This window comes from Callorhinchus milii, unplaced genomic scaffold (genome assembly GCF_018977255.1).
Source record: "Callorhinchus milii isolate IMCB2004 unplaced genomic scaffold, IMCB_Cmil_1.0 Scaffold14, whole genome shotgun sequence".
NCBI lineage: Eukaryota > Metazoa > Chordata > Chondrichthyes > Chimaeriformes > Callorhinchidae > Callorhinchus > Callorhinchus milii.
The window spans coordinates 14,263,617-14,285,321 of record NW_024704755.1 but is presented as its reverse complement, the minus strand read 5'-3'; the positions used below and the strand labels follow the sequence as shown (position 1 = coordinate 14,285,321).

Sequence of the window (21,705 nt, the reverse complement as noted above, 5' to 3'; positions counted from 1 at the left end):
TTAACATCTAATAAAGGAAGTAAGTGTTGAACAAATATTATACAAATGAACTATTCTCCTTAGAGACAAAGTAAGCTCATATTCCATGACTTAACAAGGCAAACACTTTCTGTTTAACAAAGGAGTGTGGCATTACCAGACAGTAATCAGGACCAGAAAGCCTTCAGATTGTCCGCAGTTAACCTTGTAACCACAGCTCAGACTATAGAGAGGGCCATGGGTTCTCTAACAGGAATGCTATCAGCCACACATACATGGACACTGAATGCAGGAGTTGACAGATTTCAGTTAAAGCAAAACAGCACCAGAGAAAAAAAAAAGTTGGCATTCTTGCCGCATGCCTAACCCACATTGAAAAAATACCATTTCCGTGCAACTGGAGGTGGAGGAGAGGCTTGTAAAGATTTTACCCACGATGAAACCGGAGTTTCTCCAGGTTAAAGTACAAGTAGTTCCACTAAACTCTACCTTCTCAAGGTAAAGGTTGGGGGGAGAGAGGCTTTAACGTGCAGATTAGTCATACCCTTTCAAGATTTGTGAATCTTCCCATTATATAACCTGCCAACCATTAATCGCAAATACATCTGTAGCTATTTTGTGGGGAACCAGCTACACAACTGTTCCATTGGAGAAATTAATATCCTGGTGCATTTATTCAATGAAAATCCAGGATTCAGTGGCTAAAAAAGGGTAGGTCAGTGCTTTTTCCATTGCAGACAGCTCAGACTGCAGACCTGCAGAAATGTATCATTGTGTATGTTTTCTTGAATTAAATGTTAATCAGCTGTTGACTGAATGGGCATTCCCCTGGCTGAATGGTCCCCATACAATCAAAATAAACCAAATATTGCTTCCTTCCCAACCACACGACAGCACAATAGGGACACACACAAGGACAACACTTGATACGCCACATATCCTTCCCCTGATGTTAAAAAGTCTTTCAAAGGTGCCAACAATGTACAGGGTATCCACAAAGTCCTGTTACTCCACCCCCTTGTTACAAAACAGCAATGTAAGACTGTGGAGGAGCTGAAACAGGTTGTCAGAGAAGCATTTCACCTCCTCACTCCATCCACATTACGGAAGATGTGACACCGAACACGGTGACGGATCATTATCTGTCATGAAAATGATGGTGTTCACACACTCACACCGATCCTCTGGACGTTTAAATACAGTTAAATACTTGTACTGATGTGTAAGTGCTTCTAAGTGCAATTATCATCATTCTTCCACGTTTCAGTTGTTGGGTCAGAGCACTGTAGACAAAAAAACACACGGGGGGGGTAGAGGAACAGGACTTTGTGGACACCCTGTAGAAAGTCCACTCTTGAAGTGAAGGAATCTGTGTCATGTAGAGCGGCAATGAAACACAGAGGCTAGAGACGAAGCGTATGTCGACTATATGTCTTTGGCATCAAATGAATAATATGCGATTCAAGACAAGGTTATGCACTCCACAAAGGACCAGTCCACTCAAATCATCACAAACAGCGAACTGGAGTTGGTTTTATTTGCTTTGCAGAATACATGCTTGTAATGTGCATTTTTTTCCCATTTTTATTTTTTTTTAAATAAAAGTCAAGAGGAGAGCTTTGCAAAAGAAAAGAAAAAGAAAAAAAACGAGGCACAGACCGTTGCTGGGGTAGGTAAGCAAAGAGAACTGGAAACGGCACTAAACTAAGCGAGTTTAGTAAAAAAAAATCAACAGCTACAAGAGAAACAGTTTCAGCACTGAAGGTAAACTGTAACATAAATCTTTAAACAACATCCACATGTGTTGAGTACAACAGTCTGGAATCTTACAGGAAGACAGAATGCGAAGCATCACCTCAACACACATCTTTGCTACTGGTCCAGAGTTCGAACATTGATTATAATACAACCTTCTCATTGTTCAGCATGAAACTGTACAGGTGGGCTGGCTCCCTGCACATCTTGTTAAAATTACAAAATGCTTTATTTACAGATTTGTACACACAGTGTAAACACACGGTTGTCTATTTATCACAAGTTCCTACAACGTACTATGTATGTAAAAATGCGGAAATGGCTAAAAGAGATTTTAATGGTATTAAAAAAAAAAGCACAAAGCACTCACTATTTCGATGAAGGAAATGGCCCAAGTGCCTTCACGTCTTCCTATGAATAAACAGACCTCTGGAGAACGTCGCAAAGAAGAGGAGAGGCGTCTCTTTACTGAGCACATGCAATGTGCAATCTCTTCTACAGACTGACTGGCAGGCAGCGGGCAGTCTCGAGGCTGGGGTGTGCAGTTCCGTCACATAGAGCGACAACGAAACACAGAGGAGAGAAACAAAGCGTATGTCGACGATATGTCTTTGGCATCAAATGAATAATATGCGATTCAAGACATGGCAGAAAGGATTGGGATTCAATCCCACATGATGGGGTGAAGTGAACTGAACACCTCCCCCACAGAGTCGCAAGACCGGCTGTGTGCACGGACTGGAGTCCTCTCCGCCTCCCCCCAGTCTCACCCGATTAGCTGGCACTCTACCCTGACACACCTCAGTGGATAAAACACATTAATGAAGTAATTAAAGTGTATGTAGTGCAAAATGATAGAACGATTTCTAGAAAACATGCTACAGTCTAAAGCTACAAAGCGATGCCGTGCCTGAACTGATGGATAGACAAGAGACGCCTGTCTTTCCGTACCGTGCTGGGACACAGAAACGTGAGTGTATGGAGCACCACAGCACTACAGTACACCTATTACAGAAACCTGAAACACTGCCCATGTGAGGCTCAGACAACTTGTGCTTGTTAAGACTGCAGCTCTGTGGAGTGTCTCCCTCCTCGCCCTCTGCAGAGTGGGATAGCCCACAGAGACCAACGCACTGCACAATGGAGGAGAGAAAATGGCACAACACAAGCACAGAGCTGCATACCCCATCACCAAGGGGCCAAGACGAGCAATGGAGAGAGTCTCCGCACTCACCCACCCACCCACACCCCCTATCAAGTTGAGGCCTGGGGCCCGGTGAGGATTGGATCGTGCTCTTCTGTACAATGTTGGCAGCAAATCAAGGCACACTGTGCTAAACCGTTAGCATTCTGGCTGGTTCAAACCCGACCAAGGCTCACTGGGTCAGCTCTGTGGTTCGAGATTGGCTGCTGGGTCGAGGAGGGCCATATAGTGTCACTGACGCTATGTGATTGTTCTGCATGACCTGTGGAGAAACAAGAGCGTTAACAGGGCTGCACATTTGTCACCAGATTTTGGTTGAAAACTGAACAGCACTTTTAAACAAAATATTCCTACCCGCAAAAATGAACAGGATGCTAAAAGGGAGATAAAATACTCAGGGAAATAATAGGTATTAAAGGATTACAGAGAACCGGAAGGCAATGGGATTATTATCATCTAAGGAAGTATTAAAGGATTGGGTGGAAAGCTTGGCCAAATGGGAGTTCAAAATCTGCCACGATCCAATAAAATGGTGGATCAGACTCGATGCTTCTTTCTATTGCACATTACAAGAGAACCTCGAATTTCTGCATCATTACATTCAGCAGTGTCAGCTCAACTGTAATGTTTCAAATTACTGAGGGCAGCTGTACAGACAAGCAAGAGCTATACTAATTACTTATGCAGCAATAGCACAGTACATCTGAAGGATAAACCTTCACACTCAGAGACAGCTCAGTGCTGGGTTAATATTGTTATATCACATTAAATTGTACTGCAGTAAACATACAGAGAGCTTGAATTGGAATTAACCCAAAACATAAACATGTGCTCTCACCCTACGTACCTCAAAGATCATGCGCTGCAGTCCAAAGCAGAAAGTCGATCCAAATGGATTTGTGTTGTTTGCTGAGGAGGATCTGACAAGCAAAGAAATAAGGATCAGTTTAGCCATTCAAAAGAGTCACACCCAGAGAGACGGCTCTGAGCTTGGTCAATCTGTGCCTGGAAACCACATACCAGGCAGCCAAACATCTATAGTGGGGAAAAAGGTGGACAGAGCTCATCACAACAATACAAAAACTACAAGGAGCTGAGTCGATTCAGTCTGTGAGAAACAGTCTGTGAGAAAGTAACTAAACATAGGCATGACACCTATACTTTATCAATTCTTTCAATCTGACAAAGTTCCACTTGAGATTATTAAGAATTATATTTATTGATGAAAACATTCTGTGGAAATGGCAAGCTCGATAGGTCCAATGCAAGTAGTCAAGTAGTCTGTTATATCAGCAATGCTTCGCTGTGTGTTGTGAGATCAATCTCACAACATCTTGTCCCATTTTCCTTCATCTTTCTCCTCCCCACACCCCCAGCCTGGTTGCCTGAACAGTAGAGTCAAGCACTGTGTACATACATTTCCTGTTCTCTATTGTCTTATTTATCTATTATCAAAACTCGTCAGGCACTTCAGTCCATCTGTAACATTGTTCTAGATCAGTGTCCTCGCCCATGAGTTCCCCACGTCATGGCTGTGGGAAAGTGGCTGCCTGTTTGCTTACAAAACACACAGTCACTACACTTTACATCGAATCCCGTGAAGCGCTTTGAGATATCCACCCGATGTGAAAGGCGCGATATCAAACGCGAGGATTATTATTATTTCACGTTATGAACAGCTCCAGGGAGAGAGTGCACATTCCATTCCAATAACCACCTGTGTGCTGTGTGAACACCTGGGTACTGTACTGCCATATTCAGTGGGATATGTTAAACTCTCAGTTTGGTTTGAATACTCTTAAGTATGGGGATGGGTTTCCGTACGTGTTGGCTGACCGCCAAAAAATTTGGATAGCATGAGCAGATCCTACAGAACTCTGCTAATCACTGCCCCATCAGGGAACTGTTTCCATTTATCAACAGTTGCTTCCCATTATTAAACCAGTTAGTGCTAGTCAGCCGAATGAACGCTTAACTTAATCCTATTCAACACCACCCTTTCACCAGAATGATTGAGATTCATCACCAATCCTATTCTATCCCTTTGTACTGTTTTATTTTCTACACAACAACAACTTGCATTTATATAGCGCCCATCACGCAGGGCAGTGTCCCAGAAGTTTTAATCAAATGCATCAAGAAGTTTTAAACAAATTTCAATTTCTCTGCTCTGTCTTTGTTACAAGGCAATAAATAGGACAGAGGGTGAAAGAATGACAACTCAGTCAGACGTTTTTAATATTTTCATCAATAATTCAACAGGAACTTGTGTGTACGGGGCCTGGAAGCTTTATCACCTGTGCTACTGGAGGCCAAAATTCAGACTAGATTTACACAGAAAAATCACAGAAAAATTTTCTTCCTACAGTTCAAAACTTGGGCAACTTTGCAATAAGTTAAACCGAACTTCACGGCTATTTGTGAGACTTTGCTCTAAGCACATTGGCTGCCCTGTTTGTCTGCAAAATACAAACTCACTACACTTTACAGTAAATCCCATGAAGGACTTTGAAACATCCCCCCAATATGAAAAGCGTTTTATGAAATCTAAGGATTGTAATCTCCAAATACACTGAAGAGACAGAATTTTCAAACCGTGTATCTCAGATAAAACATTTTTGAATCATAATTGCAATGCACCGCTGGATATTTAGTTTGTTTCACAACTTTGCCAGATTCCAGCTGAGAAGAGTTTGTTGAAGTTTGTTGAAGCTTCACTTGTTATTCTCTGCATTTCAATAACCAGAGGCAAAAAGAAGCATTCTTCTCTTGAGTAGTCATCCTCAAACTCCTGGACTTCTCAATCTCCCTTGAAAACGTTCTCATCCCATCCCTCATGTTTCCCGTAAAGATACAACAATTTCAACAACAACTTGCATGTATATAGCTCCCTCCAAGGAAAAAATACAAGACAGCGATTAGTGATACTGGCGTCTCAGAGCGCAGACAAAATCACTCTTAAACCAATATCAAGCAAAGGTTCCATCTGCCTGTTCTTTAAGAGAATGTTAAAGGTCTCATGGCACTATTCAAAAAGTACAAAAGAGATTCTCCCAAAATCCTGGTCAACAATCCTCCAGATAAATTGGTTATTTCGCTCTTGGCTGTTTGCAGGACCTTGCAGGTGTAAAATGATTGCCAGATCATTACGTTCCAACAGTAACTTACTGTGAAGTGATAAAAGCTCTTTAAAATGAGTGTTTCCTTTTCTTTGACCCTATACTTACCTATGAAGGACCACTGGCTTTTCCATGGGGTGTCCGAGCATCTCCTGAATTGCATCCCACTGAAATCAGTACAACACAGGATGAGTGCTATGAGATTGCTTATTTACCTTATATATATGAAGGAAATGTAATTTATGAACAACTCAATCTCAGCCGACATGCACACAGCTCAGATAAGCTTGTCATCTTAAAAAAAGGCCACATTTTCCTCTTTCTCCCCCAATGGGCAAATGGGTAAAGGCAAGACTTAGCCAAACAGATAAGAAGATCACATGTTCGAATCCTGGTGCTGAGTTAGCTAACTGCAAATACAATCAACCCCAGTACTCCTGGATTAGGACGGGGGTGTGGGGGGAGAGAAGGAGAAATCAGCCTGAGTTTCTGCTCCTGGTTGCTAACTACACATCTCTGCTGGTGGTGCACGGCAAACTGAGGGTTGCTGTGAATAACCTGCTCGTCCTCACAGCAGCAATTAGGAACCCGGTTGTTAGTCGATTTGCAGATTGCTTTCTGAGGGGGAATACTGCCACCCACAAAATAAAGTCATTCAATCCACGACTGTTTGTGGGACACTGCTGTGCTCCACTGTCGGCTGCATGTCGCCCAGAAAATACACAGTCAATCCACATTCCAATATATTCTGTGAAGTGCTTCGAGATGTCCCAATGACGTGATAAAGTCAGTGGTGGTGTGGAGGGGGGAAAAGAGTCGGGGGTTGGGGAAGGAGGAAAGAGTGGGGTGGAGGAAAGAGTGGGGTGGAGGAAAGAGTGGGGTCTCTCCTCCCCCTCCCACCAGCCCACTCTTTCCTCTCCCCCCCCCTCACCTTGTCTCACCTTGCTGTGTGTGGTTACCGTACAGGGCTCAGTGTGGGAATCACCACTACTACTGCTGTCTGTGTGTGAGGTGGGGGAGTTGAGAGAAAAGAGAGAGAAAAATGCATCAGTACTAGAGAAACCCGACCAACATAGAGACCTCACTAAACCCCCTCCAGCCTGTAGCCACTCTAAACTCACTCCTCCCAGCCCTTCATTCTACACTTTCGGTAAGTACGTCCTCTGAACGAAAGCCATTTCTTGACTTGAAATCTAAATTTTAATAGATTTCCCATTAAATAGCTGAAACTTTAAATAAACATTCACGCCCCTCACCTGCCTGTTTCCTCCCACCTCGACTCTTCCCATCTCTCTCCCCATCCATCCCCCACATCTGTCTTTCTCCAACCCTCCGGCCTGCCTGTTCCTACGCTTCTCCCCCAATAATCATGGTCTCACCTCGTTTAACTGCTAGTGGTATCTTGAAATCACACCGATGGTATCTACAAAAATGAGGACATAAACTGTTAGATATCTAGAAACTCAATCCACAGGACAGTCCACACGTACCAAAATCATTAGAGCTAACTCTTTCCTCCCACCTCTCACCCCCCAAAAATAGTCTTGTTTTTGGTCTGCCAGGTGTCTGACACATGCAGAAAACCATCATCATCCTTAAGACTAATAAACCCAGAGTTCCATGTATCACACCTATACATTAAAATTCCCATGTTCGGAATGGAGCGTGCACTCTTTCCTTTCCCTCCTCCCCACCACCACGGGACGCAATTACTTACCTAATTTTGGAATATATTAGATGCAGGTTGGCAGGAGCCAAGGTTTGGGGAACCCCAGAGGATGCGGTGGGAGTAACTGCTGGGAGTCTCACCAGCTAAACCCACATAGCTTGCTATTGAAAACTGTGCAATCCACCTACTGGAGTCAAGAACCAGATACCCAACCCACCCAATCGTTAGGGACACAGGAATGTACTACAAGGCCTGGAACAGACTATTGCTGTTCATCTGGTTCCAAACTAAAATAAACAATCTTCCCTTCACTAATCAATCAATTTCTTCGACAAATTGCTATTGAATTCCCTGTTGAATGTGCTGGCACATCTACCTCTCTGAATCTATCCCACATATTCACCACTTTCTGGGTAATTACATTTGAATTTTCTCAATGTAGAACTCAGAGGCTAGACTATTTTGAAGAAATCCATTTCACAATCTATCATTGCGGAAGTATCAGAAGTGAAAGGCGCTGTGTCAACTATAATTGCAAGAACCTGAACTTGTCCATGATCACCAATAGTGGTCTCTGCACATGTTTGCATTCAGCAATTCTCAAATCAATTAAGCTGAACAGCACTAGTGCAGGAATTGTATTGCACAGGGGAACTACACTACCTCATTCAGCTCATCAATGCTGCCCTGCATTTCATTAGCATGTGGCAGATTGTATTTCATCACATTGCCCTGCCTTTTCTACATATCTTTTAATAAGCTTTCGCCCACAAAATGTACAGCCAATTCACTTTACAGTATGTTCAGGATCCGTTTATTTCAGGGAAGAGCCCATCCCCATCTTTTATCAATATCTTTAAGCTCCTCAACCAGATCATCACTGAGTTTCTGGGGAACACAGCATTTTCACTAAAGAATGTGCTGTACCCAGAGATCCTGCCAGGTTCTTTCTGACAGCTTCCAGACTTAAATTTCTGGTAAACCATTGATTGTGCATAAGATACTCAATAAAGCACACACAATAATTGTGGAATAGCCACAAACAGCACCTGACTGTGCTCTGCACTGCGTTTCCATGAATTACAGCCTTGACTTTTCTCCATTCCAACAATCTACTTCTGGAATTTCCATGTGTAGGTGGGATACAATACAAAATTACTTTTCTAAAGCTCCTTTCACATCAGGGGGACGTCCATTACGCTGAACAATCAGGGATTAGAACCTGAGCCGGGGGCGGGGGGATTGGGTGTTGGGATCAGGGTAGGAGAGTGGCCGAAGGCACTTTCGAAGCGGAGGCAAGTGAGGGAGCGAAGTGAAGGGATTGTGGGCCGGGCAGGGGACACGGGCAGGCCGGAGCCCTCTGAGCGGAGGGAGCGGACAGGTTGATATGGGGTTAGGTCAGAGAGGTAGGAGGCCCAAGGCAATGGAGGACCTTGAAGGCAAGGACAAGAATTTTGAACTCGATCCTCTGAGAGATGGGGAGCCAGTGGAGCTGGGTGAAGGTGGGTGTGATGGGATCACGGAGCCTGGTGCGGGAGTGGACACGAGCTGCAGAGTTCTGGATGTGCAGCTTGTGGAGGGAAGAGTTGGGGAAGCCGACAAGCAGGGAGTTGGCATTGTCGAGCCTGGTTGTAACAAAGGCATGTATAAGGATTTCGGCGGCCTGAGGGTTGAGGCAGTAGCAGAGGTGGGGGAAATGTCACGGAGGTGGGGGAATGCATGGAATTCTCAGTTTGGTTGAGATACTCTTATGCATGGTGATGTCAGACACCCGGCTAACCCAAAAAAATCTTCTGAAGGCTTTCTTTTTCTTTCTACAGTTTCTCACTTCAGAAACTGTGTAACAGGAATAAAGCCTACACTGTGTTACTTGGCTGCAGCTCACACTCACATGTTGAAGTTGTAGTGACCTGGGTAGTTGGTATGGAGGACAAACTTCTTCACCTGATGCATGGTGGCATCAAACAGGACGTCCTGTTGTGCAGAGAGGGAGAAGGCGATGTACAATGAGAAAGAAATGATAGCTGGCAAATTGAGCGACCAAAACAAGCATGCAGATACTCACCACTCCCAGGGTGAAGTAGTTGAAAAAGTAGTCATTGCACTTGGAAGGAACCTGCTTATGGGGGGAGGGAGAGTGGATTTTCATCTGCAGAAGAAAATAGAAAATCTCTTTAATACCTAATGACTGTATCCAGCCACTGAGCTTATTACACTGAAGAGGAACAAATCTACACGGTGTCCTCAAAGTCCAGTTACCTCCATGTATTTTTTCTCTACAGTGCACTGACCAACAACTGAAACAAGTGGAAGAATGATGATAATTGTATTTAGAAGTACTTAATTGTATTCAGTACAAGTTTTTAACTGTATTTAGAAGTTCAGAAGATCGGTGCATGTGTCATCATTTTCATGGCAGATGGAGTGAGGAGGCAAAATGCTTCTCTGAGTTTGTTTCAGCTCCTCCGTAGTCTCAGATTGCTGTTTGTAATAGGGGAGTAAGGGGACTTCGTGGATATCCTGTACTTCAATATTCATAAGAAATCACAATAATCAACGTGTTAGTTTCAACAACAACAAGATTTCATTTATAGAGCGCCTTTCACGTCGGGAGGACGTCCCAAGGCGCTGGACAGTTGGATCAGGACCCGAGCAATGGGGAAATGGTTAGGGGGAGGGAAGGGAGGGAGCGAGGAGGGGGTAGAGAGTCGAGAGGAGAGCTGAAGGCTCGGTCAAAGAGAAAGGTCTTGAGACCGGCCTTAAAGGAGGAAAGGGAGGATAAAGGCGTGGACCAGTTTCAGCAGCGTGAGGGGTGAGGTAGTGCCGTAGTCTGGCGATGTTTCGGAGGTGATGGAAGGCAGTGCCAGTTATGGCGCGGATGTGGTTTCAGTGCCAGTGTTCCCTCAGACTCATCAAAATTCATCTCAACTTTGCAACCCGTTCTTGGCTGTGGTTACAGTTAGATTTAAAAAATGAAAACTGAAATTGTACGACAGTTATTTAGGGCACCACAATACAAAATATAAAATAAAACTGAACCTTAACAACAAAATTACATTTGTATAGCGCCTTTCACGTCTGGAGGACGTCCCAAGGCGCTGGACAATCACTGTTTCGGACCTGAATTGGGGGGTCGGAATCTGGAAGGGTGGAGGGCGGGGTGGGGGAGGAGGGTGACCGAAGGCACGATCGAAGAGGAGGATCTTGAGACGGGTCTTGAAGGAGGCAAGGGAGGCCTGGCTGGATTCCTTGTCTTCGCTGAACAGAGAGAAGCTAAGGAGTGGTGGCGACAGGGGTCTGATTCTGATCATTATCCAGAAACCCATCCCTAGTCATTGGATTCAATTCCCGAGGGAAAAAAAAAACTCTCAGTAAATGTATTCAGTCTTGGTGAGACAAACTGAACCCAGATGAGTTTATTGGAGCATAAAATTTAATCATCTGTTGCCACACAGACAATAATGGATTGACTTCAAGAGATGGAGGAACAATCATCCCCCTGCCTTGCTCCCTCCTTGCCCAGCTTGTAGTTGAGCCTAAAGACATTCTTCTTCGACAGTGTCTGCGGTCACCTCCCCCCTCTCGGCGTTTGCTCTGCCACTGTCGAGCGCTCTGGGACGATACCCTGCATGGGGGTGCCTTATATAAATACAAGTTGTTGTTGTTAATAATTCTTGCATTTGATATAGCACCTTATGCTGTTGATACTTATCAAAGGGCTTCATAGAAATATACTGTAAAGTGAATCGACTGTGGGCGAAACGCGGTAGCCAATTGCACAGAGCAGTGTCCCACAAACAGTCGCGGTTTGAGTGACCAAATAGGAGTGACAGAGTCTGCCCCGCCCCAGACCTTATAACTGAGAATTATTACCTTGTCCTCCGATTTGTAGAATACTTTGTGTGGTGACCCCAGCGCACCCAGCACATCCTGACAGGAATCACCAAAATACACACAGCGTTCAAACACATGCATCTTGGTATCTGCCAGCACCCCAGGGCCACAACCTGCAACCAGCAAACACAGGCTAGAATAACCTTTACACAACTCGGTGCCACGGAGCAAATCATCAATTCAATCAACGCCGAGACACGTTTACCGAGACAGGAAAGTGTAAATACAAAACAGCTAATTGACGACACAACAAACAGGCAGCGTCAACGCTCTTCACTTTGGGGAGACGGATTTCAGGAATAAATTCCGAACAAACCCATTGCAGTCTCGGTTGGAACGGCGAGTGAGTGAGCGACTCTCTGTTGGAATGGTGAGTGAATGAGTGAGCAGAGACCAGCTAAAACGGCCACCAAAACTCTCGCTCTCCAATTGCCAGCTAGAGCCATGCTGACGGGGCCCATGGGCAAAATCACCCTTCACACAATCAATTCTAAATCACTGCTGTCACCAATTAATGGAACCAGACTGTGTGGGTCTGTTAAACTTACTCAGTTTGGGATCACTTTACTGCCTATAAATGGGTCACTCGGCCCTACCAGGGAGTCTGCGAAAATAGGCTTGAAATGAGACATTCCATTCCGTTGCACGCGGGGAGAGGTTCAATACAACTCATGAAACCAGCAAGCTATCGGAGAAACATTGCGGAGCTGCCAAATTATTATATAAAAGTCCCTCTCTCTTTACTCGAGTGAAATTCTACCACGCTGGATCTCATTGATACGCTTTTGCAATGTGCTCCCCATTTTCTGGCTTTTATCAATTATAAATATAATCCTTGCAGTTGATATGCCGCCTTATCATGTCATTGAAACATCTCAAAGCGTTTTGCAGGATATACTGTAAAGTGAATTGGCTGTATATTTTGTGGGCAAAACAATTAGATAAAGGGCTCGTCCCCACTTATCTCTGCTCAACTGTCCCAACCAGAGCATTACAAGCCTCACAAAGCCAGTACTGTGCAGTGTGTGTTGAAGAACAGACAGACACCGGCACCCGCCTTGAGAACCTTTCACTTCAGTTCCCATTTTAAGTCAGTAACTATGACAACCCAGATAATATTCATCAAGAAAGCACATAACCCAGCACTCTGGGGAGCACTTTCAGGAAGACATGAACTCCTCCCGGAATAAATAAATAATAGCATGTCGACCGCGATGGGTTGTGGAGAGTGAGCTCCAAATGCATAGCAGGGATGTAGCGAGACAATGGGAGGTCAGGCAGAAGTGTACAAAGATAAATAGCACATGAAGTCTTTTAGAATCAACTTCCCTGAATCCTGCACTCAAGCTGTTTTCAGCTTATGCAAAGCCAAGCTCTCTTCCATTTATCAGTGCGGGAGAAATCCCACACAGCGACATACAGGAAACGAACAGTAACGATCAGAATAGAGACACAAACCTGAACCATTTTCTCAAAGAGGCGGGTTTTAATGTGGAAAGCAACATTCAGTAATTGAGACAGCTCGCACTGACATGGTACAAAGAAACAGAGGCCAAATGCTGTGCCATACCAATGTTCCCATTCAATCTGTCTGCATTGCTCCTGTAATGCCTCAGGCAATAGCTTCAGACAGGACTGCTCATCACAAATTCTGACAACAAAAATCTAAGTACTTTTACAACTTCACATTAGGTCAGACGCAAGAGGAAAGTAGACAGGCATATGAAAAAGTAGGGCTTGAATGGGGTACGGGGATAAGGCAGGGCGGGATCAAATCAATCTTCTTGCTCTGTGAGCCTGTGGCTACATGAGCCGAATGGCCTCATTTAGTGATTTAAAATATTTTATTGCAATTGTTGACTGCTAAACCATTTTGTCCTTCAGTTCATATTTGCATGGTTCCCTGGTAAACAAATGCAATGCAATGAGATGGGGAATGGGCTTTGAACAGCGGCTTGCACTGAGGATTGGGCTGTGCTCAGTCGCATTTCCAATAACTTATGCCCTTCACACGCTGCGGTGGCCACGGTTTGACACTAAGCTGGGGAGAAAGGGTAGGTGACAATAGGTGCGGTCGAAAAGGAAAGTCTTCAGATGCAATCTGAAGACAGGCAGGGTGGAGGGATTGAGGCAAAAAGTTCCAGAGGTTTGAGGCTATTTTGCTATCAGGCGGTAACTTGGGAGTTATCCCCCATTGAATCACAGTGCACAACACTCAGAGAGCAGTGTTCATTTTGGTTCTTGTGTAAGTGAGCAATTGAATGTTAAAGGTGGAAAATGCCATGTCCCTCCCCAACCCCGCACCCCACCTCAGCCCACTCTAAAACATGGAGGGAAAATAGTTAGACGTTACCTGCTGTCAGCAATCGCAGCCGGAGGCCCAAGGGTCCAATTGCATCTCTCAATATCTCAACAGTCTCTGCATACACATTACCATAGAAACAGCTCAGTGGCATCAAGGGAGCCCTATAAATATAAAAGTCAAATTGTCACACTTAATGCACAAGCAGCTTAGAGAAACTCCCACCAATATCCAGACCACAAATGGATCGGTGGGTTTTAAAATCTTCCGACGGCAAAGTGGTCTATCGATTAGGAAATAATACTCTACATACATGCCTCTCGTCTTACTAAATGTACATAGCAAGCAACACGCATCTGCAAAGCAGGCCTACATTGTTATCAGAAGCCTGTGGAGCTGGCAATAAAGGAAGCCCCCACAAAAAATTCTCACTGCAAAGCCAACACCCTTTGAATAGCTGCTGACAGTTTGCTCGAGCAGAACTAAATACACTCTTTTTGCAGCTGCCCACTTTTATAAACAGCATTCAACAATATAATTTCACCCAAACCTCCCTTCTGTAAGTGGTAAACATGGAAAGCATGTGGAGTCTATCCACAGGTTCTGAGCAGTCTCTACAAGGCAGCTCTAACCTGTACCTTGCATCCATATATAATCATAGAATATTACAGCACAGAAGGCCACTCACCCCATTGAGCCTGTGCCAGCTCTTTGGAGAGTGTGTGTGAAAGAAAGATTGAGAGGGAGAGAGTGAGAGAAAGAATGTGAGAAAGGGTGCAAGAGAGAGAGACAGAGAGTGTGAAAGAGATACCTATAACTCCACCTACACCCAGCTCAGCACTGGGTAAACTTCATACTTACCCAACTGGTATATTCAGCACAATGCTCAGTCTCCTGCTCTTATCAGAACCTTCAACAAAGGCAACCAACAGACTCTTGAGGGATTGATATTGTGCGTTTGCTTTTGTGCTGGGGGGTGATTTAGAGGGACAATTGCATTCAACTTAACACATGTTATTGAAATGCAAGGCAAGACTCCTTACTTTGTGTCTTGTAGGCTGTTTGCAGTGTATATGTACATGCGTTTCACAGTAGCACCATGTGGGATCTGCAGCGAGGCTAGGCCGTGAGCAAATTTGGGCTGTTTGAAAACAAAGAACACAAGGTGATCAGAGATCGCAATAAGACAACAGTAAAGTGCATCGAGGTGAATTCATCAAGACCAGAGTGACACTGAGCCCACACATACTGCAACATCCTAAGCTTGCTCCAAACGAGATGATCTCAGAGAGGTTAGCAGTTAGACGTTCAACAAATGTTCTATCTTTGGAGTTGAGGTACAAGTCAGCCATGATCTAATAGAATGGTAGAACAGGCTCAAGGGGCTGAATGGCCTACTCCTGCTCTGATGTTCCTATGATCCTAAATGTTCTCTGCATCTTCAGGTTAGAAAAGGGGGAAAAAGCACCCAGTTTCCTCTCCTGATCGTTATTCAATGACCGACTGCTGCTGGAAGACGAGCATATGTGCATGTCAGACCAGACAACGATGGACTCAACAACCAGTAGTGGTCTAGCTTGTTGCCACTCACAGCCTATGCTCACACATTAACAACGGTCACTTAGGAAAGCTGTGGGAAATAGCCTAGGGAACTGGACCCTAATACAAGTTAATTGCTGATTTTTACATTGAAAAAAATTCAGAATCACACTCCAATTATTTGGGCAAACCCTGTCCTCCTTCACGTTTATTATTATTACAACTCTTCTTCTCCCACCCACACTACCGCCACACACACTCACACATACACACACGTGTGATCAGTCACGATGGGTTAACAACCGACTGCCACACGGCTGAGAACAAAAACCTTTGCCCTGAGTGTGGGTACGGAGCCATGAGTGGGAGTCCCAACAACAGCCCACAGACACAAGCCTTACCTCAAATTTAGGAGCTTCTTTCCAAGAGTCCAGTTGGAAGGAGAAGGAAAGCCCTCGAAAGTTGAGATGAAAAAGCTGTTCAGCGGCATTGTACACTGTGACGGAGGGAAAGGGGAAATGAGGATTAGCAGCAACAACAACTTGCATTTATATAGCGCCCCTCAGGCACGGTAGCATCCCAGAGCGCTTGACAGGGGCAGAGCACGGCTCCGAACCGGAGATGATGGTAAGAACGGTGCCATAAATAATAAAGTAAGCTTTAGTCTGCTGTATGACTTGGCAATTGAACAGACCTATTTGCACCCCTCATACACACATATTCATACATCAAAACTTACACACTGGAGAATCCCCTCTCTATCATCCTCCAGCTCACAGAGCTGTGAACTTTCAAATACTTGAGAACCTGACTGTGCAGAAGATCGGGGTCCATCTGTCTGTCTGTGTGCATCTCTCTCTTTCACAGGGGGGCTACAGGTCTGGAGTCCTGTAGCTCAGTGGTTAGAGCATTCGCTTTGCAAGCGAGAGACCAGAGTTCAATTCCAGGCAGAGGGCGAAACCTTGGGCAAGTTTCCTTACTCCACACAGAGCCTAATAATAATCCCTCCAAAACAAAAAACAATAATAAATTGGTCATTTTCAATCTACGACTGTTTGTGGGACATTGCTGTGCGCAATTGGCTGCCGCGTTCGCCCACAAATATACAGTCAATTCACTTTACAGTGTGTTCTGTGAAGCGCTTTGGGACGTCCTCCCGACGTGAAAAGCGCTATATCAAATGCAAGGATTATTATTATTATACTCACGCACAGACAGTGCATCTCACACATACACAACGCCCTGTGCAACTAGGACACAATAGGCCTGTAAAATCCACTTACCTCCAGGGTGAGTTGCTCCAAATGACTGGTCAATCTGCTCTATGGTTGGAGCTATAGCCTGAGAGTTGAAGTGTACACCACTGCAACACAATGGGACAACATTCAGAAACCCCCCCCAAAAGACAAACAGCACCGAGACTCGCTTAACAGCACAACTTGGCACAAAGGCAATACTCAACTTCCCTCTGACATAGACCCAGCACAGCTATCAATCACGTTGCAAGAGAAGGTTTAGCATCCCTATTCTCAGTCACCACCCCCCCCCCACCCCCAACAACTTGCATTTATATAGTGCCCTTCATGCTGGATAGCGTCCCGGAGCACTCAGTTTTATTTTGTGGCTCGTTCCCCCTCACCCAAATACTTTATGAACAACATTGTAATATTTTAAGACGTAGCATTTAAGCACCACCATCATGGTTACAATGTTTAATGTTATTAAAAGAATCAATTACATATAAAGTCCACTGAATGTTATCGAACCTCCAAAACCTTTTGAAGTTCCAGTTAGGAGATCTAGAGTTGCACTGACTATCTTGACACTGTGAGGAAAGAGAACACCACTGCTGTAAGCTCAGGCCAGTCTCGTCAGTGGAGCTCCAGGATGGCTCGATTAAACAATACTCTAAAAATTAAAAATAACCTCAATGTATACTGGGCTTCCCAGTAATTCACAATATAAATCTGGCATTGGATAACCCAACTCACTCAATAACCTGAGATTGCTTAATCTCAATAATAACAAGCAAATCAATACATAAACATTAAGGTCCAATCTATGTATCAAATGTTAGTTTCAGAAGATTAATACTGTCCGACTCACAGATCAAACTATCGCCACTCACACCAGACCCATTGTCAAAATAGTGCAGGAGAGAGAGAGAGAGGGGGTTTGAATTAAATCAGCTAAAATTTCCAATCCTGATCAGTATCCACTAACTAGTTTGAAAGATCACACGCGTCTGCCCATCAGCCAAGGTCAGCAGCCGGCTGGGCTGCTGTGCTCTCCCCATGGTTGCCCAGCTTGTGGATGCCAGGCTCACACATGAAGAACGGCTCTTGGCTGAAGCAGCCCAGGGCAACCGTAGCACCTCTGGACGGATCCAGGAGGAATCTGCTGCAGTAATGCCAGTTGTCTGCCACTGGAGGGCAGCCCAGCTCTACTGTTCATCAAGGCTGAAATCCAGGACTGCAGTCACACCGCGCGGGAGACCACGGAAAATACCAGAGAATCCAAACCCTACTCTCAGTGAACTTTAAAAACATACAGGTGCACCTCACTGAACTCTAACCCCACTTCCTGAAGAACGAATTTGAGACGCCTCCCATCGAATCAAATTGTCACGGTATTTATTGGTTTTGCAGTACATGTTGTGTTAGACACAGGAAGCTACATGTATGTAAGGTTTGCTGGACATACTGGATCCTTAGAAATGATTGTGCTCATTAATATCCCCTATTGTGAGAGCTCTCTTCTAATTCAGCAATTTACAGCACAGGGAGAGAAGAACCATATAGAGGAATACAGTATAGAGGAACCATACAGTGTGAGAAATCAATGCTCTGCCCAGTGTCAACCACACATGGACAAAGAGGTGGCATGAAGATATGGCACACAGAAGCACACACAAGTTCTGCCACTCAGCCCTTGGCATGGTACTTTGGAATGGAAAGATTTAATGAGGTACTCAGTGTTTTGTAATCAAAGACGTAGAAAATGACAGGCTGTAGTCAAACACCGTGGTCTGTCTCATCGTAGTATTTCTTTCCAAAATATGGTTCTGCTGACAGCAGCATCCCAATACTTCACCCAGGCAGCCAGTCTCCACATCTGAGCTTTAGTAGCAGGTCTTCACACCAAATCCATTTCTAACAGGTGTTTGTGAACAGCAATGAGGAGCAGTGGGTCCTGGCTAATTTTCCTGCTTCGTTTGCCCAGGGAGGGCCATTCAATACATTCAGCTAATTCACTGCAATCATGGAGTGAAACGCCAACTTCCTGCTCAAAACCACACGTGTGATGCATTTCTATCCACTGAATCATCATGGCACCCTTTGGAGGGTTGAGAGGAAAATAACACAAGCAATTTGGCATCCTTTTACTCTATATGGAGTGGAGTCCTGTAGCTCAGTGGTTAGAGCACTCGCTTTGTAAGTGAGAGACCTGGGTTCAATTCCAGACAGGGCGAAACCTTGGGCAAGTTTCCTTACTCCACACAGAGCCTAATAATAATCCCTCCAAAACAATAATAAATTGGTCATTTTCAATCTACGACTGTTTGTGGGACATTGCTGTGCGCAATTGGCTGCCGCGTTCGCCCACAGATATACAGTCAATTCACTTTACAGTGTGTTCTGTGAAGCGCTTTGGGACGTCCTCCCGACGTGAAAAGCGCTATATCAAATGCAAGGATTATTATTATTATTATTATTATTATATACTGCAGCATCCTTTGAAGGTGTGTCCAGGAGTCTATCAATGCACATTGTACCCCTACAGTAACTAACCCCCATCAATCCACATTATACCCCTACAGTAACTAACTCCCATCAATCCACACTGTACAGCTACAGTAACCCGCAGCTTAAAGGACACTGGGTACCCCAAATTTGTACCTAGTTGCAATGGGCCCAAAACTGAACAATTTGTAAAAGATTTCCGTGGGCCTGCATGTGTGTAGTGTCCCACCAGCCCACGTCCTAGTGCTCGTCTCCTCTCTCACCGTGGGTTTGGCCTTCAGTTGCCAGGCAGTGATGTCGAGTTTGAATCAATTTTAATCACGAGAATAAACTATCTTCTGCTTGCGAGATTCAAACAGTTACAATGCAGGTACGCCATAGTCAATAGTCGGATCTCTCTCCGGCTCCCCATTGATCCGGCCAGCTGGTGTTTTACTGTATGTTCATGCCTCACACTGTACATTTTGGGATCTATGGAATTTCAGCAATATTACTCACCAGTATTTCAATTTAACTTTGCTCAAGTCGTAAACTTCAATCACCTGGAAAGCAAACAAGAGAGACAAACAGGTCAGCTATCAACACAGTGTTGAACCCGGACCCAAAAATACAGTGTTAGGTTTGGAGAAGCATAATAGTCTCACTGTTTACACTACAGATACTTAGTATTCCCCTCTTTCAATCGGGTAGCAGAGCTATGCCTAGCTCTCAGTCAGTGCTGCTTGTACAAATAAGGGGATTGAATGTGATTAGTGTGACCGATTATATGATTCACCAGATTATATAGATATAGAATCATAGAAATTACCGTACAGAAGACATTCACCCCATCACCCAGGTCATCTAGAGAGCTAACTACTCTAGGTCCAATTTTCCTCTCTTTCCACAAATCCTTTTATTTTCCTTCCTCTTGTATTTCCAGAGATAAATGCAACCTTGGCTGCACAATACACTGGGTGGACATGAGGACAGGTAGACGGTAAACCATACCACGTGCTGAAATAGTGTGGCACATTGTTACATGCCGAAACACATACAGCGGCAGTGGCAAGTAAATCTAGGCTTTTTTTTGTTCAGCCAGGTGCCTGACACATACGGAAAGCCATCATCAAGCTTAAGAGTCTCCAAACCAAGCTGAGATTTCCACGCACCCAGCCTACACATGGAAATTCCAGAGATAAATTGTTGGAGGGACGCAACTTGCTTACCTAATTCCAGAAAGTACTAGGCGCAGGTTGACAAGAGCCAAGACTCGGGGACCCCAGAGCGTGCGTTGGGGTACTGCTGGAGTCTAACCAGCTAAACCGTATAGTTTGCCATTGATATTGCTGTCTGGCAAGCTTTCCCTCTGATTGTCCAGCTAGGATCACTCTACCAATCAGGGCTTTGGCTTGCATGGTTAACAGGACCTGAGTGGGATGACTCCTTGCCCTCAGTGACTGGTCTGCCCTTCCAGGACTTGCCGATGAGCCAGGCTGGGCAGTCATCAGCAGTGCCCTGGAATACTGCGGACCCGCCTGGCTCAGGAACCGGACTAGAGGCCGCCACATAGGGCTGGCTGCAATCCGATATTCCACTGCCAGGCATGTCACATCGGAGCCATTCACGGTGCCCAAGAGAATACTGCAAACAAAGGTGACGGCTACTGAGTGTTACAATGATACAGTGCAGGCTCCAGCCTGGAGGCTGCAGTCACAAACCATTAGTTGTCACTACCACTATAGAATACGTGTGAGAGCCTGGCAACTATACAGAAGAGATAACCCGAGGAAACAGTGCAATGTACAACATATTCAGCATCTGATGTGCTTAGCTCAGTAGTCTCTTACCAGACTGTGCTCATACTGTTATTGACTAAATGTGCTGGCCCAGGGCCAGGAGCCACTGAACTTCACTACAATCAGACGTACTTAATAACTGATAACACTGCTCACTCGGGCATTGCCCCAAGCCAAGGATTGAGCTTCGCAAATGCACTTTGCATGCACACACACACACGCACACACACACAGTACTGTCGTCACTAATGGACAGCAAATGTGAGAGGAGTTATTTGCAACAACACAAGCTTGTTTCTGGAGAAGACTATAAACGCTTGCAATTTAAATTCAGCTCAGTCATAGACAATAATCACTGTCTGGCTTTCAAACTCCAGAATATCTGCTCCTTTGTCGCACCCCAATGAAACGTCGAGCACTTGGCAGGGCACAGGCGCAGCTCTGCCAAATACCCCTTGATAAAGAGATGGTGTAACTGTACTCAACAGCTGCTCCTGGAGCGGTTACGTTTGGCTGGTGAAACTGGAATCTGTCTGGTCTGCTTTAGGTATGAATTTTCCTTCTCCTCCTCCTCCCCGCCACCCTGCCCCCAGCATGTTGAGGAATGTTTAGCTGTGTGCAGTTCATGTCTTTGTAAGCAAGTACACACAAGAACAGGATGTCCCTTCATGCCTTTGCTGACTGCTGGTATCGTGCTTATGCAGAGTCACTCATGCCTTCGTT

General features: G+C 44.8%; 1 protein-coding gene across 1 annotated transcript in view; it reads right to left on the bottom strand.

Moving 5' to 3' along the window:
* Positions 1-1,492: 1,492 nt before the first annotated feature.
* Positions 1,493-21,705, bottom strand: part of phaf1 (phagosome assembly factor 1) — a 33,672-nt gene continuing 13,459 nt past the window's right edge. Inside the window, exons 4-16 of the mRNA XM_042340289.1 lie at positions 19,703-19,746; positions 16,745-16,824; positions 15,863-15,957; positions 14,966-15,063; positions 13,974-14,086; positions 11,600-11,733; positions 9,792-9,875; positions 9,618-9,700; positions 7,437-7,480; positions 6,999-7,057; positions 6,166-6,224; positions 3,786-3,858; positions 1,493-3,200 (exon numbers count right to left, since the gene is read on the bottom strand). Of these exons, the coding sequence (XP_042196223.1) occupies positions 3,111-3,200; positions 3,786-3,858; positions 6,166-6,224; positions 6,999-7,057; positions 7,437-7,480; positions 9,618-9,700; positions 9,792-9,875; positions 11,600-11,733; positions 13,974-14,086; positions 14,966-15,063; positions 15,863-15,957; positions 16,745-16,824; positions 19,703-19,746 (1,056 nt within the window). The 3' untranslated portion in view covers positions 1,493-3,110. The remainder of the gene's footprint in view (positions 3,201-3,785; positions 3,859-6,165; positions 6,225-6,998; positions 7,058-7,436; positions 7,481-9,617; positions 9,701-9,791; positions 9,876-11,599; positions 11,734-13,973; positions 14,087-14,965; positions 15,064-15,862; positions 15,958-16,744; positions 16,825-19,702; positions 19,747-21,705) is intronic.